General features: G+C 37.2%; 1 protein-coding gene and 1 long non-coding RNA gene across 3 annotated transcripts in view; one reads left to right on the top strand and one right to left on the bottom strand.

Annotated features, from left to right (window-relative positions):
* Positions 1-25,753, bottom strand: part of LIPC (lipase C, hepatic type) — a 59,569-nt gene extending 33,816 nt beyond the window's left edge. The window contains exon 1 of one of the 2 annotated variants that reach the window (XM_054213926.1): positions 25,596-25,753. In XM_054213926.1, coding sequence (XP_054069901.1) covers positions 25,596-25,677 — 82 coding nt within the window. In that variant the 5' untranslated portion in view covers positions 25,678-25,753. The remainder of the gene's footprint in view (positions 1-25,595) is intronic. The other variant, XM_054213927.1, reaches the window with a different exon arrangement.
* LOC128914647 (uncharacterized) overlaps positions 1-27,995 on the top strand; it is a 100,846-nt gene that overhangs the window by 5,491 nt on the left and 67,360 nt on the right. The window contains exon 2 of the long non-coding RNA XR_008468370.1: positions 10,567-10,687. This is a non-coding gene — a long non-coding RNA (uncharacterized LOC128914647). The remainder of the gene's footprint in view (positions 1-10,566; positions 10,688-27,995) is intronic.

The raw sequence follows: 27,995 nt of genomic DNA, 5'->3' as shown, positions 1-27,995 counted from the left end.
CCAGTGAAGAGGTTACCACCTCCAGCATTTTATCACCTCCCACCAGCCAGAGAACACCACCCTTACTGTTCTGTTGCCAATGCTCCAATGTTGGACCATTGCCTATTTGCTGCAAGGAAAATTAGCCTAGGTACCTCAGATCACCTATTTTAACTGTTTAAACTAGCCTAATTTATACTGCTTGAAACAAATTAGGGCATGCTTATGTGAACTAATCTACTGCATGAGTTGGATAAAAGTGGTAGCTTTCAGGAAACGACGGAAACTGGAGGAGTGCTACAGGCAGTTATCCTTGTCTAGAAAAAGGATGTTCGTCCACGGCCTGAGACACATGGATGCAATGATTCAATAACTTCCTGAAGACTACCTTACTGAATTTTTCTAAATTCCTCGATTTCTCAAGTCCTTCAAAATGAAGACCAGATATATTGGCATGTCTGTAATGCTCACTCAGTCCTACTGTGGACATTATAATCTTTTCACCTTAGCATAAAGATACAGAAATTAGCTATAAATAGATAGAATTTTATTGTCATCTTCTCATCAAGCAGTAATATCAATTTATCAAATTTCTGTAACCAGAAATAATATAAAATTTTTCCCTTTTATTAAGCTATAGAAAGCTCTGTAGTCCCAGTGTCCTCTTTTGTCTCTGTAAACCATCATTTGGTTCATCTCTGGTGACCAACCTGGTAGAATAGTCAAAAGCTTACACAGATAAACAGAATTATTTGCCTCTGAGTGTCCTGCCTGGAACACCAAGTAGGTGAATTTATCCACTTTATTATTTAACACTACATATAAGTTCCGTCTAGAATCTTCAGAGATAAAGTTTTACATAAAAAAGAAAGTTATAATATATTATAGTTTCTGTGTCTAAGTCACAGAAGGTGATGATGTAATATACACTGCCAGAACATTTTGTTTCTAGTGTCTCCTCTCTCCAATTCAGTGCATAATTTCCTTTTCTCTCTGGTCCATCTTTTAAAAGCTATGATAATATCCAGTAAACATTCATATCAGTTTCCTCATTTTTAAAAAACACATTGTATTTAATATTTGCTTTAGGAAATGTTGTAGCCTCCTGTTATGTTGTGCTATTTTATATTGAGTGAGCAAATCCACGTGTCCAAATAGGCAATTCAAATCTTCCCTTGTCATATACCAAAGCAACCAAACATAGCACAGTGACATGCGTTTTATCAAAAAAGATGCTGTGCATACTGCTGCACATAGGAAATTCATCCTGTCATTGAAGCAAGTTCTAGAGCTGGGGACTCGTCAGTCTCCCTGAATGTCTCCATGTATCGACGCTCAAAAATAAAAAAAATTAAAAAAATCATCGTCACCTCTGCTAGCTTGGTCATTACAATTATGCATGATAAGAGAAGTGATCTCAGAGTGGAGACTGCTTTTTAGGCTGGAATAATGTGAATGTGTCAATGCCAGCTGCCAGCACTGCCTTTGTCCACTGCAGAGTCAGCTTCAGCCAAGTTTGTTCTCATTCATGTCTGCATCTTGGCTGAAGAATGGCATTTCTGATCTGGTAAAAAATAGAAAATAAGCTGAGCATCACCAGCATACTAATGGAACCCAAATTTCCTCACAGCTGGTGGTAGACCAGTGGACGCTGTTGAATGAACCCCACAGCACTGTGACAAGGGGGCACCTACTGAGACCTCTTCACCTTCCAGTTCTTGGGTTCTCCTTGGAGACCTCCACTGAAAAACACAGGAAAAAATTCTATAGGAAAAACCCAGTGTATTCCAATAGTGTGACAGTTGGCCTGGGTTTATCAAAGGCTCGTAAATTTAATGAAATCAGCATGGACACTTGGATACATAATTGTTAGCTAAGGAAATCTGCTGACACTGTATTCTGCCCTTTACTGACAGGGAATAATGATATCAGAAACATACTCTAACAGTCATTCACTGCTCCTAGTGATCTTCATATTGCCATGCAGCGAGGAATAGATATAAAGTACATTCGTACTGATATCCGGGACAGTGTGGGAATTAATGGTGTAGTAAGAAAAGCAAAGGTCTAAGCATCTGCATTTCCTAGCTCAGCACATCCCAGTCTTCTCTGTGCTGCTGGATATTTTTGTTCCCTCTACAGTACACATCATACATCTCAGTTGTAATAACCATTTTCTTTATATTCTCTAATGAGAGAAGAAATGAACACAGGATGGTTTTTAGCCAGGGAGTTATTGGTACTGTTTTGTTTTCTTTGAAAGCTCACGTAACAGGTTTGATTTAAGAAGATCTAGAATTAATAGAAAAACTGTTGTTCAAGATCGGTAAATGTTATTTAAAAAAAAAAAAGGAAAAAATATCACTAGCAATAGTTTTTGTACTGTGTAACCAGACACTTGAAAAACTTATTTTTCTCTGTAAAGAGTCTAGGTGAAAAAAAGGCTATATTTGAACGTAATTTATCACAGAAATAGTTCTTACTAGACTGAAACTATTGTGCAATAGATTTGGAGGATTCTAGGGAGAAATATTGGTTAGTGAGTCATTTTGTATTAAATGAGCAGGTGAGTTTGGCCATGGTTCACAGCAGACATGAGATCTAGCTTTTGAACGTTACTGCTGTGTTCTCTTTTTTCCAAGTACTAACTTGGCCTGTTCAGTTTTAACTAAGCACATGCTTACAAAAGTTCTCAGTGGTGGTGTTTACAAGGAAGAATTCTCTAATAGCATGTCATACCTGTGGTTTTGGAAATTTAAAAAAACCCCAGCCCACCAACTTTGTGATAATAGAGTATTCTGAGAGCTACAGCTGTAGTAAACTGCAGCAGAAGCTGAGTGTTGTGTGTACTCAGAACCATATTGATTTTGATAGAATAAGTACGTGAAGAAAACAAGGAAGGTAAGCCTGACTTAAACAGTAGGGACATATAATTATCTAGATAGACACCTAGATAGCAACTCTCACTGTTGATGATGACATTTGGTAATGAGAGCTGTTACTTCCCAGCAAGTATTTCAGGTCAATAAAAAGCTATGAATTGACTTGACTTGACATGTTTAAGAAATGTAAATTTTACAAGAAAATATGAAGTGAATGAAGTCATTGTACAGTTGGTTCCATTATTTTCTTCTGATTTTAGAATTATGAATTTTCTAGGAAAGTTATGTAAGTATTTCTTGAGAAGTTTGAGAAGTTACATTTATTTTTCTGTGTATGAAAATGCTGACTGTGTTTCTGCTCCAAAATGTTAGGGAGGTAGTAAACCAGCTATTTCTATAATTATTTAGTCTGTAAAGTCTTAGTAATTTAAGTGACTTTACCTTAACCTAAAGAAAGGAAGAAAGAAAAAAATTAACTTCCATCAACAATTGAGAGTGTGACAAGCAGAAGATGGTTTATGACAATTTAATTACAGGAAGAAAAAAAAACAAACAACCCCTACAACTTATACTGAGCTAATTGAAGAAAAGAAAGCCAAAGAGAACTTTTATGAAGAAAACCCCAAACAATCCCCCAATTTTAGTTCAGTGCTATGATTGTTATCCTGCATATTTTGAATGTTCCTAGTGCAATCTGGGCAACAATAGGAGAATTTATAATAAAACTGAATATGGAGAACGCATTGGCTGCTGTCATTGACAGCAAAGGGCAACTACCTCTGTTGTGTACTTTACAGGTATTTTCCATTGATCCATTTTTTTGCACTACATCTGATATTGCAGATGGTACGTTGTTGTGATTACATTTAATGATTAAATTGACATTTCAGGCTTGGCTGTTTGGCAGATTATTTTTGGTTCTGTGGTGTTCTTTTTTTATAGAAAAGCATGTATCTGATAATAGATAGTTCACATGGAACTCTGTTGACTGCTGGTGGATATTGCTTGCTTCTCAGGCTCCTGTAGCTATCAGCTGGAGACATATCACACATTTTCCACGGGGGCTGGGTCAGTTGTTAGAAATGAAAGTGAAGCTATTTGTTCTCTTTCTTTTTCATTTCATTTTGCAGCAGCGTCATGGGTTTTGTTGAGATTTATGGGAGGCTGCCTAGACTAAACAACTGGCTTTGTAAGCAGCAAAAGTCAGTCTCTACTCAGTTCATCTTGAATTAGAACCATCTATTACCCCTCTACAGTGAGTTTAATAACTCCCACAGTTTTCTGCTATGGATTCACATAAAGGGCATGTTATTTTTTAAAAAAAGAAATACATTTTCTTCTACCTGAAACTGACAAATCTATTAGCAAAACCTTCCATTAACTGAAGGAAGAGTTTCCTTTATTTTGCACAAGTTCTTTCCGAACCTTTCAGGTAATTAACTGTAATTATGCTGCTATGTAATTATAGTGTTTATATTCTAAGTATTCTGAATTCTAACTTTACACAGCCGTTATTCTATCTTTTCAGTAGATGACTTCTGTGGTGCTGTGCAGTCCTGAGTACTGCTCTGTGTTGTAGACACTTTTTGGGACACGCTTGTTGAACTGTAGGGAGAATTATTCCTTAAAATGAATGTTGATTTTTGTCATAGGCATACCTCCTTCACAACCTTTCCGTTTTATTGCGTCTTTTATTAGCGGCTTTGCAATTTGTTTAGTCCTTGACAAAGGCTTTTAAGGAGTGGAGGTGGGGATTATTTTGGTTTTTATTAACAAACCTAATGCGATTACTCTTACACAGGTATATGCGTATTTGTGGGGACAGTCTCTGCCTCACATGCATTTTGTAGCTGCCACCCTAGCTGGACAGATCTTTTCAGGACAATTAAAATAATCAAATGGTTCATTTTATAAAACCATCCTGGGAGATGTTCACCCACCCTTGCCAGCTGAATTTTCCTAGTCTGCCACACTGAACTGACCTGGAATTTTCACATCAACATATTTTTCTGTGTATTTCCTGATGTATCAGACTGTGAACTTCAGAACACATTGGAGGTTTCCCAGAAATCACAAGAGATATCACAAGGGCAGGGCAGCATTTCTCATGGTGCTTCAGTATGTTTACAGTTCCAACTAGAATCAAGTGGAAATGAAATAACAAGAAATTTTTCCAAAATTCTTAACCTTCCAATTTAATTTTAGTTGCTTTTTATTTGTTAGAGTCTTTTCTGTCATCTGCAGGACGGTCCCTGATGGAACTAATGCATCTTATTCCTTCAGGTGTGCAGAATAATTTCTATGTCCACAACAGTTCTCCCAGCTCAGCTTTTACTGGTGCATTTCAGATAATGAAATGTTATTTGTCTGAAATATATGCCTGAAATATTTGTGGAAGAGAAAAAATAGCATTTAAGTATTTTCCTTCAAATTCTAGATAGAATTTAAATATTCTTTCTTATTACATGAGAAGTGGAGAATAGAAGGACTTATAAACACGCCATTAGAAAATTAAATTCTAGTCGACGTTCACCTTTCTCTTCTGTCCCTGGCATAAAGGTGAAAGAAGTTAGCCTTGTATGAGGCCAGAAGCTCTCAGCTGAGGTCTGACAACCTAATTGTGTTTCTACTATCCTGAAGTGCAGGTGGAAACAGTAGTCCATATAGTTGGTTCATAATCCTTTGAAGGGATATTACTATCTGCTGTAATGAAGAAGAGTTCCCAGGCCAGTCTGTGTTAGGTCTGGCATGAATGGTGAAAGCAATGAAAAAATCTTCACGGATTCCCCATTCTCTTTCTCCAATGGGTTATTAGTAAAACATAAAAATTCTCTAAGTAATGATCTAGCTATGCTAATCTAAGTTAGTTCTGTGTGGACCATATATTCCTTTGGAAAGGGACAATGTCACATTGTGTGTCTGCAGCACAAAATCATCCCAAAGGGCAGAGGCTGCCTAGGGCTAGGGTGGGACAGGCACATGTAGTGAGCAGCAGGCACAGCCAAAAAGAGCTTCTACTGACTTCATTCTTTTATTCCTCCAATCAAATAGCTGTTATGTTCTGTTGAATGTAGTTCGGCAGTAAAACATAGAAACAAGCTTACTGTAGCATTTCAGACTAGGGTAGAGAGCTGTTCTCTGGCATTGAAGTGTCCTAAACCTCCAGGCAACAGACTACAGTTGAGTCAGTTTTCCTAATCTTGTCCTTGGCTCTGCAAGGTGTGAATGTGTCAGCAAGTTTGGCCAGCATGCAGGGAACATGCCCGGACAATCCGGCACAGTTATATATGTGATATATGTGGTGTAGGTGTGAAAACACAGTATTCACATCCATTACAGCAGCAGTCCTGGGCCGCCTCCTTTCTTCCCACGCCTACGAGGCTTTTGACTTAACTAGTATTGTGCTTTGCTCTCTGCCACTTTGAAAGATAACTCTATCTGGAGGCATAAATTAAAAGTCAGTGTAGCCTTGAGATATGCATAAGATTTTTTTATGAGTTGAAATCCTGTTGCTGATGTATTAGTTTTGGACTAGACGTGCCTAGGGCATGTTCACTGAACATCTTTCGTTTGAACAAAATGCTGTAGTGGTTATGTATGTGATACTGGAAGTATTTAAGTGTATAAGCGTATTTAAGGAAGATGCCACTGACTCATAGACCTGTCAGATAAAAGCGGTATTCAGAGAGACCACAATAGCTGACCTGTTTGCCAACTTGAATACGAAGTTAACTTTCAGTAGGACTGTGCAGACTGAATGGATTTACTGCAGAGGAAGGCAGAGTATCTTGTGGAGAAAGAAATACAGAGCTTTGAAGTCTGGAGGGACAGACAAGCTTCAAGTTACTTATGGGATCTCTGATAAAACTGTTGCTCAGCAAAATAAGGAGTTCGGAGGACTCTGTATTTTTTGGTTTGTGTCATTTAATCTAACTGTAAATTCTACAAATTGTGAGTGAAGCATAATAGTACATGGGACAATTTGACATGTATCACAGGAACTGTTAGCTGAGGCCAATCCAGTCATCTCTGCTGTGTGTTGGAGAAAACAGCACCTTGGCCAAAGAAACAAGAGAACTGGAATCTGAGACAGTGGTAGAGCCGAAGTGAGAGAATAAACATCTCTTCAAACACCACATCTTATGGAGGATGCCTAAAATTTGCCTAGATGGTTGGGCCTTCTAAAAGGTATCTTGCAACAGATTCATTAATGCGGACGAGCTTCTAGGTATCTTTCTTTTGCTATGGAGACAAATCAGTTTCTTTATAGCAGCTTCTGACGTTTCAGACAGCCAAAGATTATGACAGAATGAAATACTTCTCTGTATTTAATTATCATGTTTTTAATTTGAATTTATTAGGAGACTGGTTGAGTAGAGTCTGCAAAATTGTCAGGCAAAGGAATATTCTAAAAATAAAATATTCGCAAGATATTCAGCGTGTAGAAGGTGATGGAGTTTATAAATAGGTTTAGGAAGAATTGAGCTCATTATAAAATAAATCAAAGATGGATTTTAAGGATATGGCCACTTTTCAAAGTTATTTTAAATGAGGCTAAATCCTGACTGCGGAGACTTTGTCTCATTCTGTCTATGGTACCAGGTGTTCTCCAGAGCTCCTCAATGAAAGGGAATGAGATCAGAAAGCGTGTGTGGTAGAAAGCAGGCGTAGAGCTGTCTGCCAGCAGGAATCAAGTGGTCTCTTTCACCCGATGTTAATTTGCAGTTATTATCCTCCCTTTTTTTTTTTTTTTTTAAAATAAAAACCAGAAGTGTTAAATGTAGCCTCCCTAGAAAGAAAAGTGCATGTTTCAGTGGGGGCGAGTCACACACAGGACCTGGTTGGCTTGGTTTGTGGTTCAGGGCAGGAAGGTTTTGCAATGCAAGCTGTGATAGGGGCCATGCCTGGTGGAGGGACACTCGGGGAACGAGGAGTAGCTGGCAAAGAGACAGATTCAGTGTAAAACCATTCAGTTCTGAGACAGCTGTGTTTCTAAGCTAATGGAGAATTCCTCAAACAAGAATCCACCTTTGAGGAGGTGGACATGATTCTGTATAAACATTTTTCTAGACATACCATCAAGGGAAATAAAAAAAGAGAGACAAAACGTACGTGATGTTACTAGAAAAAAATGCTTTTCTGATAATGATAATTTCTCAACAAAATCTCACAGTGCTAAAAAATCATAAAGTGTTGTATCTAATTTCTTGTCACTTGTTTTAAGTTTCAGCCACCAGAGTGTAAACTTTGTTGAGACATTGTAAGCAACATTTGAAAATGGAACAAAATTATATAGATTTGATGTAGCATATTTTACAAAATGGAAGTCCTGCTCAGCCTGGCTGTTAACCATTCACCTTAGTAACGAGATGTTTTAAAGTTGCTATTGAATGACAATATATGTGGAAATACAATTACTATCTGAGTTTTCATTGTGACCTGCTCAAACTGGCCACTGCTTGGCATCAGCTATTTGTAAGAGTCAGTTCCAATGCATATAAATATCTATATAAATACAGTCATTTTGTGTAAAGGCCAACTGGGAAAAGGTTGGAATCATCTGCCTCAGAATTTTCCCAAATGCTGCAAATGTGACCATAGTGGAAATTGCACTGAAAGCAAGCCTAGAATTTGACCATTCCTTTCAGAAATCCAAACCTAGGTGAAGTTCCCACAAGTTATGGCCATTGAGTTTTAATGAGGAATTAATTTACCCATATTAGGTCCATATTATCAAATTACCCATGAGGCCCATAATATCAAATTATTTAGGCTCCATTCCTAGCACTAATCTTGATGCTGATTATATACAGGAAAAAGACAAAGACTAATTTTGACCCATATAGTATTTATTCCATTCTGACACTCTACTATTTCCTCTTTTAAGTCTGTATATATTGTAGTGAAAATATGCTGTTGTGCTGAACTCACAAAAATAAACCCTTCAAGTAAAATAGCTTTTTTGTTGAACATAGAATTGTTGCCCTGATGATTATTTGCTTGATATAGTTAACCTGTTTAATGCCGTAAGATCAATGTCTTTGAAAATCAGTTAATGGAAATGATAACTGGGAATTGGATTTAGAAATAGATTGATCACTTTTTAGGAATAAATTAATGGTAGTTTTGCGGTGAATGAAGCCACAAAAGAAGCTGACCTGTTTCCAATTTCTGAGGCTGTTTTTCACAATATAGAATATATTTTAGCTTGAGAGTCTTATGAATATAATTGCCTAGGTTGACTTTTAGGATGCTGCTTAAACAATTCAATAGTGATGGCATTGTAGCTAACTAAGGAAAAATGTGGGATTGCTTTAGGACATATCTGTTCTTGTCGAATGAAGGGACCATATTCAAGGAAAAGATTTGGCAAATCAGGATCCGTCTAAAACATATTGTTCTCAAGCTAATTAGATCATAAGAGTGAATGCCTGGGCAAACAGTTTGCCTGTGTTGTGAAAGGAGAACCGAAACATTTTGCTTAAATGGAAGTACAAGTAAAATGCAGCTATGTAAATATTCTGTTCAGCCACCAGGATGAGTGAACTCACAAGGAGTGCACTTTTAAAGCAAATCTCCTGATCTTACCACGCTTTGGTTCATATCGTGGAGTGATCTGGGATCACACAAAGCAGATTCCTTACAGATTAATCCACTCCGAAACCTGCACTCCAGGAGTGTACCTAATGTGCTCCAGCTTCTGATGGGCACTCATCCACAGAACTAGTCTAGAGACAATCCAAAGTAATTCCCACCACTCCCCTCCCACAGAGACCTGTGGTGGGGTCTCTGGTGTTTAACACCAAATATCTCGCTATGCAGATCTGCTCTTATCGCACTGTAGTACTTTTTACTTAGACATAATCTACATGTGACGAATGATGTAGTTATGACACTCTACAACAAGATGAATAGCTGCTAGTGGAGAAGAAATAGTAGATTAAATAAATTTGGCTTCTGCTGTCTTTCTCACCCACCATATACATTTAGTATATAAATTCATACTCTGGTGGAAGCTGAGTGACACCATGGATTAAATATGAAATTCCTTGTTCTGTCTTCATTATGTGTCACAATGCTGCATTGGAGTGTGTACCTAAAACTAAAACCAAAGCAGAAAGAAAATATGTCTTTTTATCAATTGAATGTTGTGGCCTTTTTCATATTTATCATATTTGGGATACTTACTTTCAGTCTTAAGTGATATATTTAATAAAAAATATTTTTTTAAACGAGCAATGAATAAAACAAAGTAAAAACCAAAAAGGAAGTACAGCTGTTTGATTCCTTCAGATTCCTTTGTTGGCATGCCACATTTTATTACTTTCATTCACATTTTGCTACCGTATTACAAGCAGCACTGACAGCCAACCTTTACTGTAATAAAGGAAAAATATTTTTATTAGAAGTTCTATTTAAGAACATGCATATTTTATCTGACTACTTCACAATGCAAGAAACTTTTTAGAGAATTGCATCATTTCTATTATTTAAGAACTTGTTTGGGATGTCGAGAGTGTAGCTTGATTCCAGGAGCCTTATCTTCACATACTAGTACGTTCAGGAATTTCATTTCTGTTTTCTGAGTTACTGGTCAGGACTGGAGACTGTGGGAAATGCTTTTATTTTTGCAAAGACTAAATTTAAACCTGTTGAACAAGTCTCTTCTTGTCTTCTTCCTCTGACTGAATTTTTTTCTTTCTAGGAACAAACTTGATAGAAATGGGGAAGTCACCAAAGTTTGGATTACATGTGATATTTACGGAATGGAGCAAACTGCCAAGAATCATTTAGCTTAAGCAGATCGAGGGAACCTGAGTGATCACGTAAGAAAGATGCATTTAGGTTTTTATGTAACATTTCATCTGCTGCTCTTGAACGCTCTTCTCCTTACTATAAAAGATACATTTTGAAGAAAAGATTGTCCTATTTTATCAAGCATTTTGTTTTGTATGACTCCTGATAGGTAAACTGAAAGTAAACAGAGAGCTCCATCATTTTTGTTTTGAGAAGTTAAGGATTTGGAACTTTTTGGTTTAGTGGAAACTACAAACAATTCTTGCCCTTTAGAATCTTGCTTACCATCTTATTCCATGATGAGTAGATAATGATCAATGTAACCACTTTGTGTGGTGGCCCATATCTAAGTGATGCATGGTAGATTACAGTATGTGTCAAAGCTCCTGAAAAAGGGAAAAGTGTTTTTTCTGATAGAAAACCTTGCTAAGAGCAGTAAGGATTATGTTCTTCAGATACAGAATAGTTTTGGTAAAGACAGACATTTCAAAGCATTATTTTAACACATAGCTACTTCAGCATTGTTTTCCTCATTTTTTCATAGATGATAAAGAAGACAAGATGGTTAGATAGCTCAACATTAGACATTTAGTGTGAAAAGCAAAATCTGAAACTCTGTAGTTTTTTGTTCTCTATGCACTTAATAATCCCCTGGATTTTCTCAGTGCCTTTACTATGCTGACCCTCCAGGTTCACCAAGAGATGTACTGGCTGATTGGAAATGTTATCAAATATGAGAGTATGCCAAAGCAGTTTCTTATAGGTCAGATTCCTCCCCTGAGCTAACAGCATTGTTCTAATGTATATTTAATGCTTTAAACATTTGAATTGGTATATGCTAAGAAGTATGGAAAAAGTTCAAAGATGTAACAGCAACATATGGCTCTTTTAATTTAGTGGAAGTGATTTAGATAACATCAATAATCCTTAATAAGTGAAATCATGAGAGAAACACTTATCAATGCTCATACTCAACTTAGCTGAGTTTTGTTTGCTTATAAATGTGCATTATACATTTGGTTATTTTCATTTCAAAGTTGTTCAGTGAACGGGGTAGTACGCATGCCTTCCAGTCTTGAGATACCAGAATCCTGATCTCTCATGTCACATTAACAAAATGAGAGATTTTGTATGTGTTTTTCTTTTCAGTTCCCTAATTTTGCTCAATTTTTTTGTTGAAACACAAGCTGGAAACCATATATAATGTCTCCTAAAATAAGCACAATCCTCATTATTTGAATCTATCCAGCTCCTATTTATTTGGTAAATGTAACCTCTAAACGCACATCCAAGGCATCCCAGTGTCTTATTGCACTATTGTAACCTTATAAATGACAAGTCAATGACCCAACTGTGTTAGAATCATCACAATCAGTTAGAAAATTTTGTTCTTTTCCTTTCTGAGGGTTTATTATGAGTCAGCAATGCTGGTTCCTGTAAAGAGGTTTGTCTTATTGCATCCATGAAGGAAAGTATTCCTGGTACATTTGACATTAATATCTATCATAGTATTTAAAAGGCTTGATCTTAGTTAGACGTCTAGTTCCAGAATTCCCATTATCCCAATTAGTTTAGCAGAATGACATAACTCAATGCCCTTCCAGGCAATTATTTCACCCTTCAGCTGCTGGCATGATACTAAAGGAAACAGATCATGTGATTTTTGTGTTCCCAGAAATACATCTTGTAACTGTGCTCTGGTGTCAGAAAATCAAGTGTCTCAATAATGAAAATGCTACAAATGTGCATTGTTGCAAATTACAGAAAATGACAGACTTCATTGGCAGCTGGTGTCACATCTCAGTTTGTGGCACTTCCTTTTCAAAAAGTGAGAATCATAAATAAAAAAGCAGTGACCTTGATTCATCTACCTAATGGTACTATTACTGAAGGAGGGAAGGCCAGAATTTTGATGCTATTTGTATATTAGTTTTAGAGGAAATACATTTCTGTCTGCAGTGTAACAAGGAAAATGGCTTCAAGAATGGGACCAGGAAGCTAAAGATACGTACTCCAGCCACCGAATACTGTGTAATAGTACCTAGAAGCTTGGCAGGTTTTGGTGTCTGTTTAAAACAGAGGTAGTAATACTGAACACGCTAAAATTGTGACCATTAATATTACTGATGCTTCAGAGTTCTGGAGTTGTTATTTAAAATTTTGAGCGGTACTTTAAGGATGGCATAAAGTCAAAAGGGGCTGGCTGAGCGTTGGCAGCCACAAAGCGTGATGTGTTGCATCACATGGAAGGGACTCATGTATATCCTGGGGTCCTTATTCCCAGCTCTGCAATTTGGCATTTGGCAGTATGAAAATGCATACAATACAAGACTACATTGCTAAGTGGAGCTTGGGGTGAAGTTACACCCTGTCAGTGACAGACACAAACTTGAGGGTAGCTCCAAGTGACACAGGCAAGCCCCAGTCTGGATGCTAGCTGTTGTTAGCTTTCAGCTGGTGGGTTGCACCTCCAGCTGATGAAGAGCTGTCACTTGTCTAGCAGCACTGGGCCAGGCCTTGAATTTTTGCAAACATAGCAGTATTTATTCTCTGTTTCTTGCTCTCTGCTTTTCACTTTTGCAAGGAATGGTAGTTGGAGACAAGTCTTGCCTGTATCTTTACATCTTTCTATTGTTTCCAACTTCTTTCCATAGAAAATAGGGCCTTGTTTTTGGAAGTGAATCCTTTAGGTGCCTGGTTCCTATGTATTAGGTTCTACAATAATTATTTTACTAGTTTTACTTTTTATAATATGTTACTTTACGACTCTTGTTACAATTTTGCTTACTTTTTTTGTAGAAAATTCATCTCTAGACTAAAGGTCATACCATGGATTGTCTTGTAGACCCAAAATAGCTGATTTTAATACATTTTCTTTCTCTCCTCTTTCATATAAATCCTACTGCTCTGTAGCAGTGCTTTTTTCTAATGAGAGCTATTGCCAGGCTTCCTTGTTATGGCACTTTGTTAGAAATGTGCCTAACGTACAAAAGCGATGTCTTACTGGGCTTTCATCAGTTCTTAGACATTGTCACACAATTAGGATCAGTATTTTATTTCGAGGTCTGTGATTCAGTTCAGATCTCTCTAATTCTCAAGGGGGGGCTGCTCACTAGGGGAAAAAATTCAGTTTTCATACAGACTTGTCTTCAAATTCCTACTAAAACACTACCTTAAAAGAACAGTGTTGTAACTGAGATGGGGTATGAATTATTTGTCTGTAACCTGCTAGTTTAAAATATAGCACTAATACAGTAAGGCCAGATGTCTTCCTTTTATCATTAAGATTCTGTTTAGACATTTGTAGAATGTCTTTGTTTTGGAACAGTTTCATCATATCTCTGCTTCTATAGATCATTTGGTACGTGGATCAGACATAATATTACCAAAAGCCTATTCACATTTAATAGACCTGTATTTCTAAAGAGGAGCTATTTCTCTGATTCGTTCAAAGATGTTAGCAAATTCTGCACCATATTGAGTGCCCTTTGGCAGCAGGTAAAGAATTCAACAGCTTGTGGGAGTGCTAATTAGAGCTAATAATAACTTCAATGACCTGCCTTGGCTTTAAAATGCCTGACAGAAATTACCCTGTCCTTGAAGGATAGAGATTTTGTTTCTGTGCACAGCATCTGCTTAGGTACGCTCATGCCTTCATGTTTCTCTGTTTAGTGATCACACACAATTAACTAAGTGGGTGCTTGTGTGTAAATGAAAGAGAAGTGGGTGGTGTTGGGGAATCAAAAGGAAAAAAGGCAGAGATCTCTCAAAAATATACCAGGATTACATTATTAGAGGGATTTCTCATGTAGGCTAAATAGCTTTGTTAAAACCAGAAATAATAATAGGAAAATGATTAGAATAGAAACTGGATTATTCATAATTAAACCTTTTCTCTCTAGTTTTGGTATTTTTTCATAGAATCATAGAATGGTTTGGGTTAGAAGGGACCTTAAAAATCACCTAGTTCCAACCCCCCATGGTTAGTTTGCTGAAATATGTACAGAGGTTCTGAGGGAAATGAAAGCTTTAATTTCAGCAAGTACCCAAAAAGCTCTGAAGTACAAAATTTTTATTTCATCTGGCTAATAGGTTGCTGATGGTGCAGAAAACAATTGTATTTTCAAGGAGATTGCCCTAGACCTTTCCAATGTAAATATTATTAACACTAGCCAGAAAAAAAAATAAATTGCAGTCTTTTATGAGCTGTTATTGGAATGATAAATTTGGGTTTTTTCTGACTTCTCTTTCTTTTGCTAAAGTGATTTTTGGAAATCAATCAATTAAGTTAGAGGGGGAAAGCGTCTTTAAAATTCTAATAGAGCCAGGAATTGTAAATAAAATCACTGTAGTCATGCACAGAAAAGCAAAGGTTAAATTCTCATTTCTCCTGCACAAGAATCAGTGGAGAATGCTTCACTGAAACTGCTGGGATTACCCCAAAGTTTTAATGATGTAAATGACATCAGAATCTGGTTGCTGTAGTCTGTAGGATTTGAGAGGAATTTTTAGAAAAATAATAGATTAATATGCCTGGGCATATTAATGTGAGAAGTGTCTTCCGCTGTTTTGTCAGCTCCAATAATGCTATTAGTGCTGCTTACTCCTTTGTAAATGGTATAGTTTTAGTTTTTTTCAAATGCTATTATTCCTAAATTAGACAGATGATGGGAAGTCTGATAAGGTAGACTGCATAATTTATTTTTTTTTAAATCGAGAATAAAAACTTAAAATTACCAATGAAATTTTAAAAATTAGAGGGACTCAGTAGTAAGGGTCTTTCGTTCCTAATTAGACAATTGGCTTCAGTGCTGCCTGAGCAACTCTAAGCAGACTTCTTCCCCATCTGGCTGCCACCCACTCATTTCTGACCTCCTGTAGTCCCCATCATTGTCCCAGCACAGCTGGTCGCTTAGTTGCACAGTGAACAAGATCAGGGAGCTGATCCAGCGAAAAAGTAGGATAACCAAGAAAAAAATAGGATTATTTTTCAACTGGATCAGTTTCCAAGCTTTTTTGCTACAAGGAGCTATACTGGCACAATGGAGAGTCTTATGAGGTACCTGCAAGAGTGGCCTGGAGCAAGGGCTGCTTAAGTTGTTAATATCACTAAGTGTGTAATGAACCACAACCTTTCCCTTTGACTTTAAAACATCTGCAGTCACTGAACACTGGTTAAGTACCAAACACAAAAATCAAGTATTTGAGGCCTTGATTTTCCCCAGAGCTGGACACATGTGGAATGTCACCCCTTCTTTTTTATTAATATAAATGTTTGATTTTCTGTTAGATTCTTAATTTGGCATAACTCATGTCCTTAGTCTCACTTTGATTATACTCTTAAAGGACATTCTAAAAATCAAAGAGAAAAGAACATTCACATCTGATTGCCTTATTCTGATCAATTAAGCTTGCTCAGGGACACAGTTATGGACTGAGGGACAGCAGCTAGAAAGAAAATGTTGGTTTATTGCTTTTTCCAACTACTTACCCCTTCCAAGAGCATACGTTCAAGACAGAAATTTCCAGGCAGTGTCAGCTCACAGAAAATCCAAGGGAAATCTACTACCAGCTTTAATAAAAATTGATTTTACTTAGAATAATTTCAATCGTAATTTTACTTAAGCTAAAATCAAAGATTATTTTAATGAAATAAAAGAATATCTGAAAGACACAATCTTTCATCTGGCAATTTTATGGATCCAGAGAGTTCTGTAGTACTACAGTTAAGTTGAGTGGCTGTGTTTACTTTGAAAAACAAAAATACAGGTAGTCAGTAGCTGAATTGTTACTTAAAGTAGCTTACCGAGTAACCGTAAAAGAAATCTTCAGTCACTTGGTAAAGACTCGAGACTCATTTGTTCAGATTACTCTGGACTTGGTCCAGAATGTCTAAAGAGGAGATCAGAAGCAATGATGTGCTGGGGGTTGCAGAGTGCTAAATGCTGATCTGAAGCACATGTTGTGAGAAGTCCTTCTGAGCTCAGAGCACCTAGTACCTCAACGCATGCAGTGTAACTCTCTGATGTCTGAGAGTTCGCTTCCCCTCTGCACATCAGGATTATCAATTATATTCAAAGTATCCAAACAAACCCAGAAGTTTTGGTGGTGGTGTTCTTTTTTTTTTTTTTTTTTTTTTTTTTTTTTTTTTGCCAGCTTAAGAACTAACATTGATACATCACAGATGGAAAGTAATAACTTAAAAGTTTCTGGTAGGCCCATAAATATCAGCTATTTGGTGGTATTCAGGGGAGTAACGTTTCATTTAAATGAATGGCTAGATTAATTTTAAAGCCATGCAGGTATCCTCAATGTAATTAATTGACTAGCACTTAATGTTTTGTAAAGGTGAAGATTTTTAATGGATGTACGCAATCTTCATAAAGTGGACTAGAAAGATAGAAAAGAGCACAGAATCATAAGAGAAAAACCAAACAAATCCAAAGTGCAAATCCTATGAATTTACTAAAATTCCAGAAATGGTTTTGGGAGAAGAGAGGTGCAAAGATTACACTTGGATGGAACAATATGTCACACTCCCGCTTTTATTTTTATTCTCTAAGAACATTTGCAGTAATTGTGTTTGTTTCTGTTACCTAAAATCCCAGATGTCAAGGTCTCTACACTCAGCAAATTACAGCATGTCCTGTCCCTACTGAAGAATACAGAGTAGTCAGCAGCCCTTCCTATTGCCACTTAATCTAAGCTGTGATTTAGGGAGATTAAAATAGTAAGCATCACCACTGTTTATTTTGGGAGCTGGATCAAAGACTGCAAGTTTTGTCCATTTGCTTCAGTTAATAATCTCCGTTGCATTCCTTAGAAATGCTGACACTATCAAGCCAGAGGGTGCTGACAGACACGTTCACTGGCTGAAGTTTCTTAGAAAAGTTGTAGTTCCTTTAAATTAGCATATTAAAATAAAAGATCACATTATGGTCACATAGCATGTGAGAAGAAACCAAGGCTATTCAATGGCATGCAGGAGGATCATGCAGAACTCCTCCCTCCAGGAAAGAGTGCAGGGATTGCTATTGGGATGGAGGTAGAGCTCTGGCAAAAAGGGAAGGCACGTGAAGTTTTTGGAAAGGGGGAATCTGAAAGGTATCTGTGCCCTAGGAAAAATATGGAAATCTCCTAATGCTCTCTGTGAGACAGCCTACTCTCTACTGGTGTAGAATGGAGGCTGAAGATCACCAATTCATGTGTAGTAAGCAAAATCTCATGTTTCGTGCACATTCTATGGATATTTGATGGTATTTGAAATGTCATTATTTATTGGCCAGACGAATGCTTTCAGTGTCTCTTTTTTCTATACTGACCTTGGTGTGCTCTAGAGAGCAATAAGTACAGCTCAGCTGGAACCAGTTGGAATACTGTCTTTTTGGTGAAGGCGATGCCTGAGTGCTCTCACTGGTGTACTGCAGAGTACTGTAGTATGCAAGTGAGCTTGGGGATAATGAAATGCTTACTAGCCAGTATAAGTAAAGATGGCAGAATTGCAATAGTCAATGAAACACAGAAGAGCAATTTCAGCACTTCACGCTGACATATTTTCTTGAGGAGCTCTAAAAAGAGCCTTATTGGGCAAGCTATAAACAAAGATTTCTGATACAAACACCTCATTTTAGTGCCTCGGCTTCCATGAGTCTTTGATGTCATCTACTAAGAAAGCAATGATTTATTATGTCTCTTACAAAAACCTGTTCCCAATTAAAAGAACAAGCTTTAATTTCTATTCCCAGGTAAGCAGAAGGTAGCCATGATGGATAAAGAGCACCGTAGATTTTTAGATGATGTGCCAGCTGGCATTCCATGTATCTTCTAGCACTGCAGAGGTCCAGTCACTGAGTTGTTTATTTTAATATTCTAAGTTCTTTTATTTCTTTTAGTATCTAGACTCTAATTTTGCAACCTGCCCTGCTTATTTTGGCACAAATGGAAGTGCAGGCCAGAGAATTAACTGTAATCTAGTCACAGTTCCCTCCATTTGCTCTGTACTCTGGAGGGAGGAATACATCCTGTCCATTAAATTTTCTGCTGCTTCCTGAAAAATATACAAAAACTGCTTTGGAGTTACTTTCAAGTGTCTGAGAAGACTCTATTTTTTTCCTTGTTGTAGTTGGTCCTTAACTTGAACAGCAGATTTGGGGAATCCTGCACAGATACGGCCTGTGAAAGTCTTGTTCTTGATAGTGAACCTCTGCTCTAGGTCATGCTGCATCCTGCTTACTCTCATTTGCATAAACACATGAAATGCAATCAGGGTTGTCAAGTTTCCTTGTAGTTTAGCTGGGCACTGTTGTGTAGGTGGCAATGTATATGTTGTCATAGACATAAGCTATTTTAGTCAAGGTTATGAAATTGTACAGATGTTTGAAAGGTCTGAAAACTGCTGACTAGTGAATTGCAGAAGAGGAGTGATATTGCAGCTTTAATGGGGACTAGAGTCTAAGATTAGACATTAAAAAAGAATTTAAGTAGCTACTAAGGGCCTGATTCAATACCTGTAGAAGGCTTTTGGGATTCTTACATAATGTAATTCAGTAAGAAAGATGCATAGTTTACAAATCATGTATCTGGCACAATAAACTTGAGGTTAAACCTTTTCCATACATCCTAAAAATGTTGCTAATTCATATTGTTATTTTTTCCTCACAATTTAGGCATTGAAAGCAATATACTGCTTCAGTAACAGTACTCAGTTTCAGAAATGCAGTAGCTTTCATATCTTTCTGAAAATAATGATAATTTTAAATACTATCCATCATTCTTACAAGTGATTAAACTTTTAAAAAAATTCTGTTGGAAAGCTGTAAATTCTGGGGTGAAAGCATTCCCTGAATAATGCTTTTTGGTAAATAAATCAGGATGTATTTTGATAGTTTTCCAGCATAATTTTTAATGAATATAACTAAGGAACACACACAGCCCTCCTACCCTGATTTGACAGCATCCCTAATTCGAGTGGTTTTTGGCAATGCAGATTAGCAAACATGGAGTTAAACCTTAATTGATGTCCTCTAACATCCCTTATGTCCCTTTGTTGATGAAAGGGAGAAGAGCGGTGCTTGAAAGACTGAATAAAATCCTCCAGTCAGATACTACAGATTATTTTCAGACTAAGATGCATAAAGTAGAGCCACAAGTGAACCCCTTCTCCACTCATATTCAGTACGTCTAGATTTCATTTTTGTAGTTTTCTTTCTGTTATTTACCTGATAGTTATTTGTTGTACTTAGGGAAACACCATGAAGTCTGGAGGCCAAGTACACAACACTTTAAAATTAAAAATTTAATCTCAGCAGTTTTTCTATATATTTACAAAGTTAGCATTAAGATATGCCAGTGTAGCGGAATTTTATGGGAGTTTGTCAACTCCAGAGGCAAAGCAAGATCAAACATATATGTATGTTTTTCTCTTTGTCCTTGGACCTGCTCTGTCATAATCTCTCCCATGGTTCAGTACCTTCCTCTGTAAGTAGTCTCCATCAGTTTCACTTACTGACTAAAGCAATATGCAAAATGAGGAAATGGTGTTTGGATCAAATACTTCAAAATAGCAGAAATTTTGAGAGCTTCTCTAATAAAAATTGATCTTTCAGATCAGACATGCTGTTTTTATTCCAGAGAGCAATATGTGTTTAAACCCCTTCTCCACTCATATTCAGTACGTCTAGATTTCATTTTTGTCGTTTTCTTTCTGTTATTTACCTGATAGTTATTTGTTGTACTTAGGGAAACACCATGAAGTCTGGAGGCCAAGTAGGAGCCCAAATATAAACTGTATTGTTGGTAGAAGATTCAAATGGATTTTACTGGACTGGGCAAGCAAATCAGAGAAGGCAGGAGAATGTCTGTGACTATTTTTAGGCAACAACTCCCATTTCCGCAACCATGTTGTATTAGAAGCATTTCAGCACCAGCAAAAGCTTTTGTTGGGTATGTGTAAGGGTGTGCAATCCTGTGCAGGTAATGCTTCCTGGGGATATTAGCAATTGTAACAATTTTTTTAAAAATTAAAAGGAACAAGCAAGAAAGGTGTCATTGTAGTATTACTTAAAAAACCGTACATTTTTTCTAGAAGAAAAGCTACAAAGTGTGAAAGCGGTAATTTTTTTAACTTGGAACATAGACATGAAAATATTTTTTTGGAAGAACTGTAATTCACATTTGGCCTGTTGCCAAAGCAGTGAACTTTATCACCCAGTCTTGGCATGTGCAGATAGATGGCCCCTTCTGTCTCTTTTGCCAGTTACTGCCTATGTTGCCAGGAAATCTTAATCATGCTGCTTGGACGTGGCTGCTGGCCCATCCACCTGCTGCCAAGCTATTCCACTATATGAGGAGTCCGACTTAGCTTCAGCAAACAGTCTCTTAGCTCTAGCTAACATATAGGAAAAAAGGTCACTGTGTTAAGGCCGCCCTAGGGGACCATATGGTGTTATGAGCTACATCATCAATATTGCACTGCTGTTCATGAAACCCTATTACTAACCCTGAGGCTCCACATGGATTGGGCATAACTGTGTTTACCAAAATGAAATGTGCAATATAAACCTAGAGTGAACTACACAATAATCAGAAAAGAAAAATGTTCTCTTTAGTAATGAATGGTTTTATTGATATTTTCCATTCAAACTATATATATATTTAAAAAACAACTATAACCTTCTTTAGTTTGAGAGAAAAAGGAAGAAAATTAGTTAAGCAATTAGATTGCACTGCCACGTTATCAAGAAATGTTCTGTGTGTTCAAGTTTCTCAAGTGTCATATGAGTTCAACCACTATTCATACAGTAGTAGTCAGAAGAATGTAATGCCTAAGTCAAGTGAATTACAGTCCTCTGGTGAATTTAACGGCCTCATTAAGATGTTCTGTCACTTGCATTAGTAGAAATATTGAAACTTGTTTCATGCATGAATAGTTCCTTTGTCGATCGAGTGCCCATTATTGTCTCTTTTCATGGGAAAAAGCAAAGGGTCTTCAATTAGTTAGACTACAGTTATATTTCAGACTCTGTGGTGAAAATTTATGTCTGAAACTATATTTGTAGATTTTTTCCAGGTGCCAAAAGGAAAAATATCTGTTTCAGATTATAGAAATTTTGGTAGAATTCTAAGACTCCTGAGAGCATTGCAAATGCTGTGTACATATACCGTATTTCTGAAACACAGCTACTCAGAAAATGGCAGCAAATACATTTGTAGAATTTTTTCTAATAATGGCATAACATAGATCATTAGTGTAACTGGTTAGTATACTAAAATCTGAACTTTCAACTTCCAGGATGTCTTGGACAAATATTTCAGAATGAGATAAAATTTAGCTCCTGAATCCCTATTTAAATGATTTAAGTAGAAGTGACCTGAATCTTGAGGTCAGTGATGCTGCACAAACTCCATTGAAGTAAACTAGAAATATTAATGTTTTTTAGTCTTGTTTCCATAGGCTGTAATCATGGTATATTTGTGCATATGAAGAAGAGGGAGAGAAAGAGAATCATTCTCTTCAGTAATTTTTGTAGCCAATTTAAATAAAACTTTATAGAGAGAAAGAGGTATCAAATATTAAATTCCTACATGTTTTCTGAAAATCAACAGCTGGATAGAGAAGAAAGACCGTTGTAGCAACACATTTGCTATTGCATTTACACAGTGTTCAAGTAAACATTTAATTCTAGCACTTCGCTTATCCATAAAGCTTAGCTGTTACCTTGCACTCTGTCATTTGGAGACAACCAACCACTCATCAGACAGGAAAACTCAGAGAGTACTGGTTTGTGCTTGAGTTCAGCTCATGCAGGCATTGGGGATGCAATTAGCTCAAACCATTTTGTCCCTGGAATTTGGTTGTGTTTGAGCACCAGTACCAAACACAGGAGTGTAGTAGCTTCCTTCCCACTTGGTGCAGTGAGCAGCCCTGGGCCAGTTACTACCTGATCCATGAGCCTGTCCACACTAGCTAGTCAAGGGACACAACCGTACCCCTGAAACACTCACAGCATGTATGCAGAGCAAAGCAAAAAAGGGTAGGTAGCAGGTGTGAGGAGGTCACAGTAGTGCAGGGCTGGGGAGGGAGACCATGGAGTGGATCTCAGGCTGAGGAGCGTCCGAGCAAGGGTTGTGTAAGGTACATGAGGAAGCTAGAGTGTGCTGGGACATCCATGGGGTACCATGGGAGGCACTAAGTCATGGGGTAATTCAGGAATATAGACATGTTGTAGAGATGGGGAGAAGAAACTGAGAACCTTGGAACAGCAATGTCATGGAAGCACAGCTGGAGTTTAGGACATAAGGAGTTTAGGATACATAGGATCTGAGTGACTGTAAACCAAATTTACTTAGTTCTAGCTCAACAACATGTATTTTCAGGTCAACTACTGACTATTCTACACAATGAAGTGGAATAATGGAATATATTTCCATCTGGTTTTAAGTTTCCAGAAGAATAAAAATAAATAAGAGCTTACATTGAAATATTTTTTGCATACTTTTAGAAAGAATCATCTTGGCTCAACTTCAGGGATCTTATTTTTAGGTGCTTATTTCTGGTCTTTTTTTGGGATGCTGCTTTTAGATAATGAACTTTTGCCAAAAAATGCCAAATTTATTTCCTGCTATATAAATATACAAGAAAACCATGGCATTTCAGAAACACTCTGTGGCTTTTTAAGAATAACCTCTGCATGTGCTTTAAATGTGATGATGTGTTTGCGTGGTAATGCAGTCCATCTTATTCTATGTATTTAAGTATAAAATAAGAACCTATAATATGTATTTATTTACATAACTTGAACAAAAGGATTTATATACACCTACCTACAGTGATTTACCTGCTGCAGTCTAATTCCTATGAATTCTTTTTTTGTGATGTAATCTCTTTTACTGTGTAGGGGGATAGAATGATACAGAGAAAATTGAAGCAGGGTGTTGTTTATTTGCTGGATACAAATAAATGAGAAGGACTTACTACACGGTGATTGCTCTTTTAGAGGATGGTTCCCTTATAGGCAATTGCTTGGGCTAAAATTACATGCCAGACATTTGATACTGATGAATCAAATGGTAACAGAAATACGGCAAAGTTTTCAGAACAGGGAATTGCATTATCTTATGGACAGAGCTAGTGTGGCTGAGGTTGGATTGGAGAAGGAGAGGAAGGGAGTGAAAGGTGCAGAAATATACATTAATTTAAATGGATAGTGTGAATTAGAGTTGTACCAATTTAAAACTGACAGGAGACAAGGGTCTGAATTCTACATAATGGAATAGCAGGACCTTTAACCTTGTAACTGCTCTCGGTAGCAGATCGAGTTAGGCTGTGGATAGCCTTTAGAAGAAAACACAGTAGATTGTTTTGCATTTTTACCTGCTCTGCTTCTTAAATCAGTCTCTCTCTTCAACATATGATAAACTTAGGCATATCTGCTAGTGCTAATATGACATGTGACCTGTCTTTTGTGGCCCACAAGCAAGGTTTTAAGCTGCAGAACCAATAAGCAAACAAGTGAAGTCTGTTGACATAGGAGTACTAGGTCATGAGGGGAAAGGGGGATGGAGAGAGTGAAGTGACTGACCTTGCTATAAAAGGTGCCACGGAGAGTGGGGGCAGGGGGATGTGAGCTGGCATAAGGCAAGACCTGTGACTGTAAAAGAGTGGGGGTGCGGTGACTTTTTCTCTCTGCCTTGTGTTTGTATCCAAGGTGAACTAAACTTTAAGTGCACAGTGGAGTCTGAATAGATCTGGGCAAAGATAATGTTAGAAGCCTCAAACTAAAATCAGTGCTCTGATTTGATCAAGAATTTGATCAAGGTTTCCAAATAGCTTGCTAAGAGACTGTTAAGGATGTGCAGGCCTTGCTGCCCGGTGAGCCAGGCCAAGTTATAGCATTAATTGAAATTTACAGTTCTCATTGTGTTTTAATTCAAGGATTTTATACTGTTCAAAGTAAAACCCAAGGGTAAGTTTAATGTGCAGAATCAAAGAAAGGTGGTTCTGCCTCCTGTAGATTGAAATCTCTGTGTCTATTATATATAAAGCATTTTTATAGGAAATTGTTTCTAAAACTGTTAATACAAATTAACATAAATGTAGAACACAGCTCCTGAAAGAGGCCGTACTTCTGTGAATGTGCATATCTTGCTTTATTTCCAGCTAAGGAGAAAGCTACATTTATCCCCTCCTGACAGAGTATTAGAAATGCAGTTAGATAAGAAGGAAAACTAATGCTTGCTATGTATGGCTCAACGGTGCAGGCAAACATGGAATTGTCTTTGTCAATCACATTAGAGGGGATTTAAGAAATACAGTTACGTGATGCACTGTCATACTCAACAGTCACACAGATACCGACATAATGTGCAGTGTCACAAATGCGTAGAAAATGGTTGTACAACCATATAAATTATAAAGATCCTCCACAGTACTTTACTACAAAATATACTGCAGATGTATCTCTCACTCAAAGATATTCATCACATGAGGTGAAAGGCAGCCTACATTACGCAACTCAGAAAATGAAAGCTGTCAGCACTGTCAGATAGCTAGAAATTTTTATTCATAGTAGGAGACTGAATCTATTTTATAGAATACTTCCAACACCAAAGATTATAACTGATAACAGTTCAGTGTATATTTTTATATACTAATACATTTTTAAATTAGCTTCAGTAGAAGTTTTGTTAAAGGTCAGATTACCTTAAGTCTATAGTATCAGAATGTATAGATTTCCACTGAGAAATGTTTGTTGTAATTACAAACTACATTTTCCAATAAACATAAACAGTTATAAATGCCGCATTTTAAGGGAACATAACACTCAAACCCCAAACACCAACATGCTGATGACCAGACAGTCAATACTACTTAATTTCTATAGCATAAACATTTCAAAAAAAGTTCATGATCACTATTTATGTTTGATAGGATATTACCTTTTTTCTTTCCTCCATATGTATTTGCTGGGGTGATGATACAAGAAAGCAACAAAAATGAGAGAAGTTGCAAACTTTTCATTTCTTCTTTCACTGAATGGGAGTTGGAGAATGCGCTGCTAAATTCTGCAAAGAGATGAGAAAAGGAGAGAATTATCAATGCTTTGCAAGAAATTCTTTGTCCATTAATCATTAACCTTGAATTCTCTTGTCCGCTGCCCAGTCTTTCCTTTTATGGAAGTGAAAACAGAATTTGCCTGTTTCCAACCTCTTTTATTTTATGGCACTTGTGACAGAAATAATTTGGAACTGGATCCTCCTACCTTGCTCAACAGTGCTCGGCTCAGAACACAGCGGACTCGAGGGCATTTGTTCTCTGAAATACTGCTGAAGGCCACGGGGAACCAGCTTGAGTTTGGTTGGTCAACAGCTCAGTCTGAACACATTGCAAAATAACCATAAGAGCTGAAGGTTAACATAGAAAAATCCCAGTAATAAGGGAAGCATCAAAATTCTGTGTGTAATAAACACTTCTCTTATTTCAGTGATAAAATTGGTACCAGATTTTAGATAATCACAAAATATTTCCTTTCAAATTAAGTGAATAATTTTTATCACATAAGAGATGTAGTAATGAAGCCCGATTAACCCGCCTCTCTCTCTACTTCTGGTAAAACAAGCATAAGGAAGTGTATGTAGTAAACGTAGGAGTCCTTTCAGAGAAAAAGTTGCTACTAATATGGTATGTTTATATTGGAAATCAAAGCAGAATCTTAATTACAGCAGTATGTAATGCCACAATGAATAGGTGCGTACTGCAAAGTGTGACAGGGCAAAAAATACTCTTGAATAGGCAGCAAGTATTACCAGGAAGTGGGATCTCACACGTGAGCAGGACCAAATGCTGTCGTCTGGCCCTTGTTGGCATCAGTCTGGAGCATCATAGTTTTCCTACGTCAGTCAGTGTTCTTGGGACACACTCTAGCTCATTTTAAAGGAACTAAGTGCCAATTGTGATGTAGCCGTGGCAGCACAGGCCTCAGCAGGGGCTGCATATCTACCTGCATTTCCTCTAATCATTGGATTGCTAGTTTATGTGGGTTAATGTTGCCAACCTCCATTGCTACCTGCATACCTGAGCTAGTATATAATTAGCCAGGTAGGTCTATACTATACCTCACTTGTGTGCTTTGACAGCATTGCAGAATTTTCCTTAGAAATAGGTCTCTGGCACAGTAAACTTTTGCCCAGGTTCTGAATGATTAAGAAGCCCTCATGTGCTGTCAAGAGGGGGTGACAGTGTAAATTCTTTATTAAAGATTTGCTGTTAGTAATAGCAAATAGAGACAATATTTTAAGATCTAGAACTATCTGTGCCAGACCAAACAACTGAAACAGAGTTTGTGAACTTGAAAAAATTATATTTTGAGTATTCAGTGACTCCCAGATTTTTTGTGAAGCTTCTGATCATAATTAATAAATCTAGAATGTGTGAAATAATAGCCATACCATCCCAGCCTGAGGAAACAACGAAAAATTGTTTTTATAATTAATTAATCTATTGTTTTTATAATTAAGAACTATTTTAAAGTTAAAGCTAAAAGCTTTTTTCTCTCTTTTAGAAGACAGTAAGTCTCATAGGACCCATATGTCATAGCAGAACTGGTATGTTAGACTACAAAAAAAGTATTCTCAGCAGGGAAATTCTGCTGTCATGTTTGATGCATTGTTTTGGAATACAAGAGCCTGCTTCATGGAGAGTGGCCCATGGTGCTTGGATGTTGCATGAATAAAGCAGAATAATACAGATCACTTCTTTTCCCTGCTCGCTCCAAAGAATTTTGAGCCTAGGATACAGCAGACAGAGAGAAAACTCTACAAGCAATCTCTAAGGTCATACCAGTCACCACAGTTGGCACTGATCTTGGCACACCAACATCTAAAGTGTTGTCAAGACTGATTGATCAGTGTATGTGTGTGAAAGTATATTAGTAAAGAGGGAATACAGAAACTGAGGTGATACGATCAAAATGACTGGCTGACAAATACTCTTTGCAGTAGTATTTTCAATGGATGTGAACCAGAAAAGAATATGCAGAAATTGAGACAGGAGACAGAACTTGTACAAGAGTTTAGGCTGTGATGGTGGACAGGAAATCCTCTATTTTAGCAAAGTTAACACTAGTGGAAATTCCTGGTGCAATTTTGCGCAGCCATGTGGTGAACTTAAAAAAAGGTAAACTGAAGATGTTGTGAAGATTACAAAACTGACTGACATGTTGAATGGTGATGCTGGCCACAATAATCAAGAAAGTAGAGAGCATTTAGGGGAGAAAGAGTATAAGCTCTATTTTCTGCAGACAGGAATTGTTCCGGAACAGGGTGGTAGATCTGTCAGGA

This window comes from Rissa tridactyla, chromosome 9 (assembly GCF_028500815.1).
Source record: "Rissa tridactyla isolate bRisTri1 chromosome 9, bRisTri1.patW.cur.20221130, whole genome shotgun sequence".
In the NCBI taxonomy this organism is placed as follows: domain Eukaryota; kingdom Metazoa; phylum Chordata; class Aves; order Charadriiformes; family Laridae; genus Rissa; species Rissa tridactyla.
The sequence above is the reverse complement of the archived record's forward strand: the minus strand, read 5'-3'. Positions and strand labels throughout refer to the sequence as shown.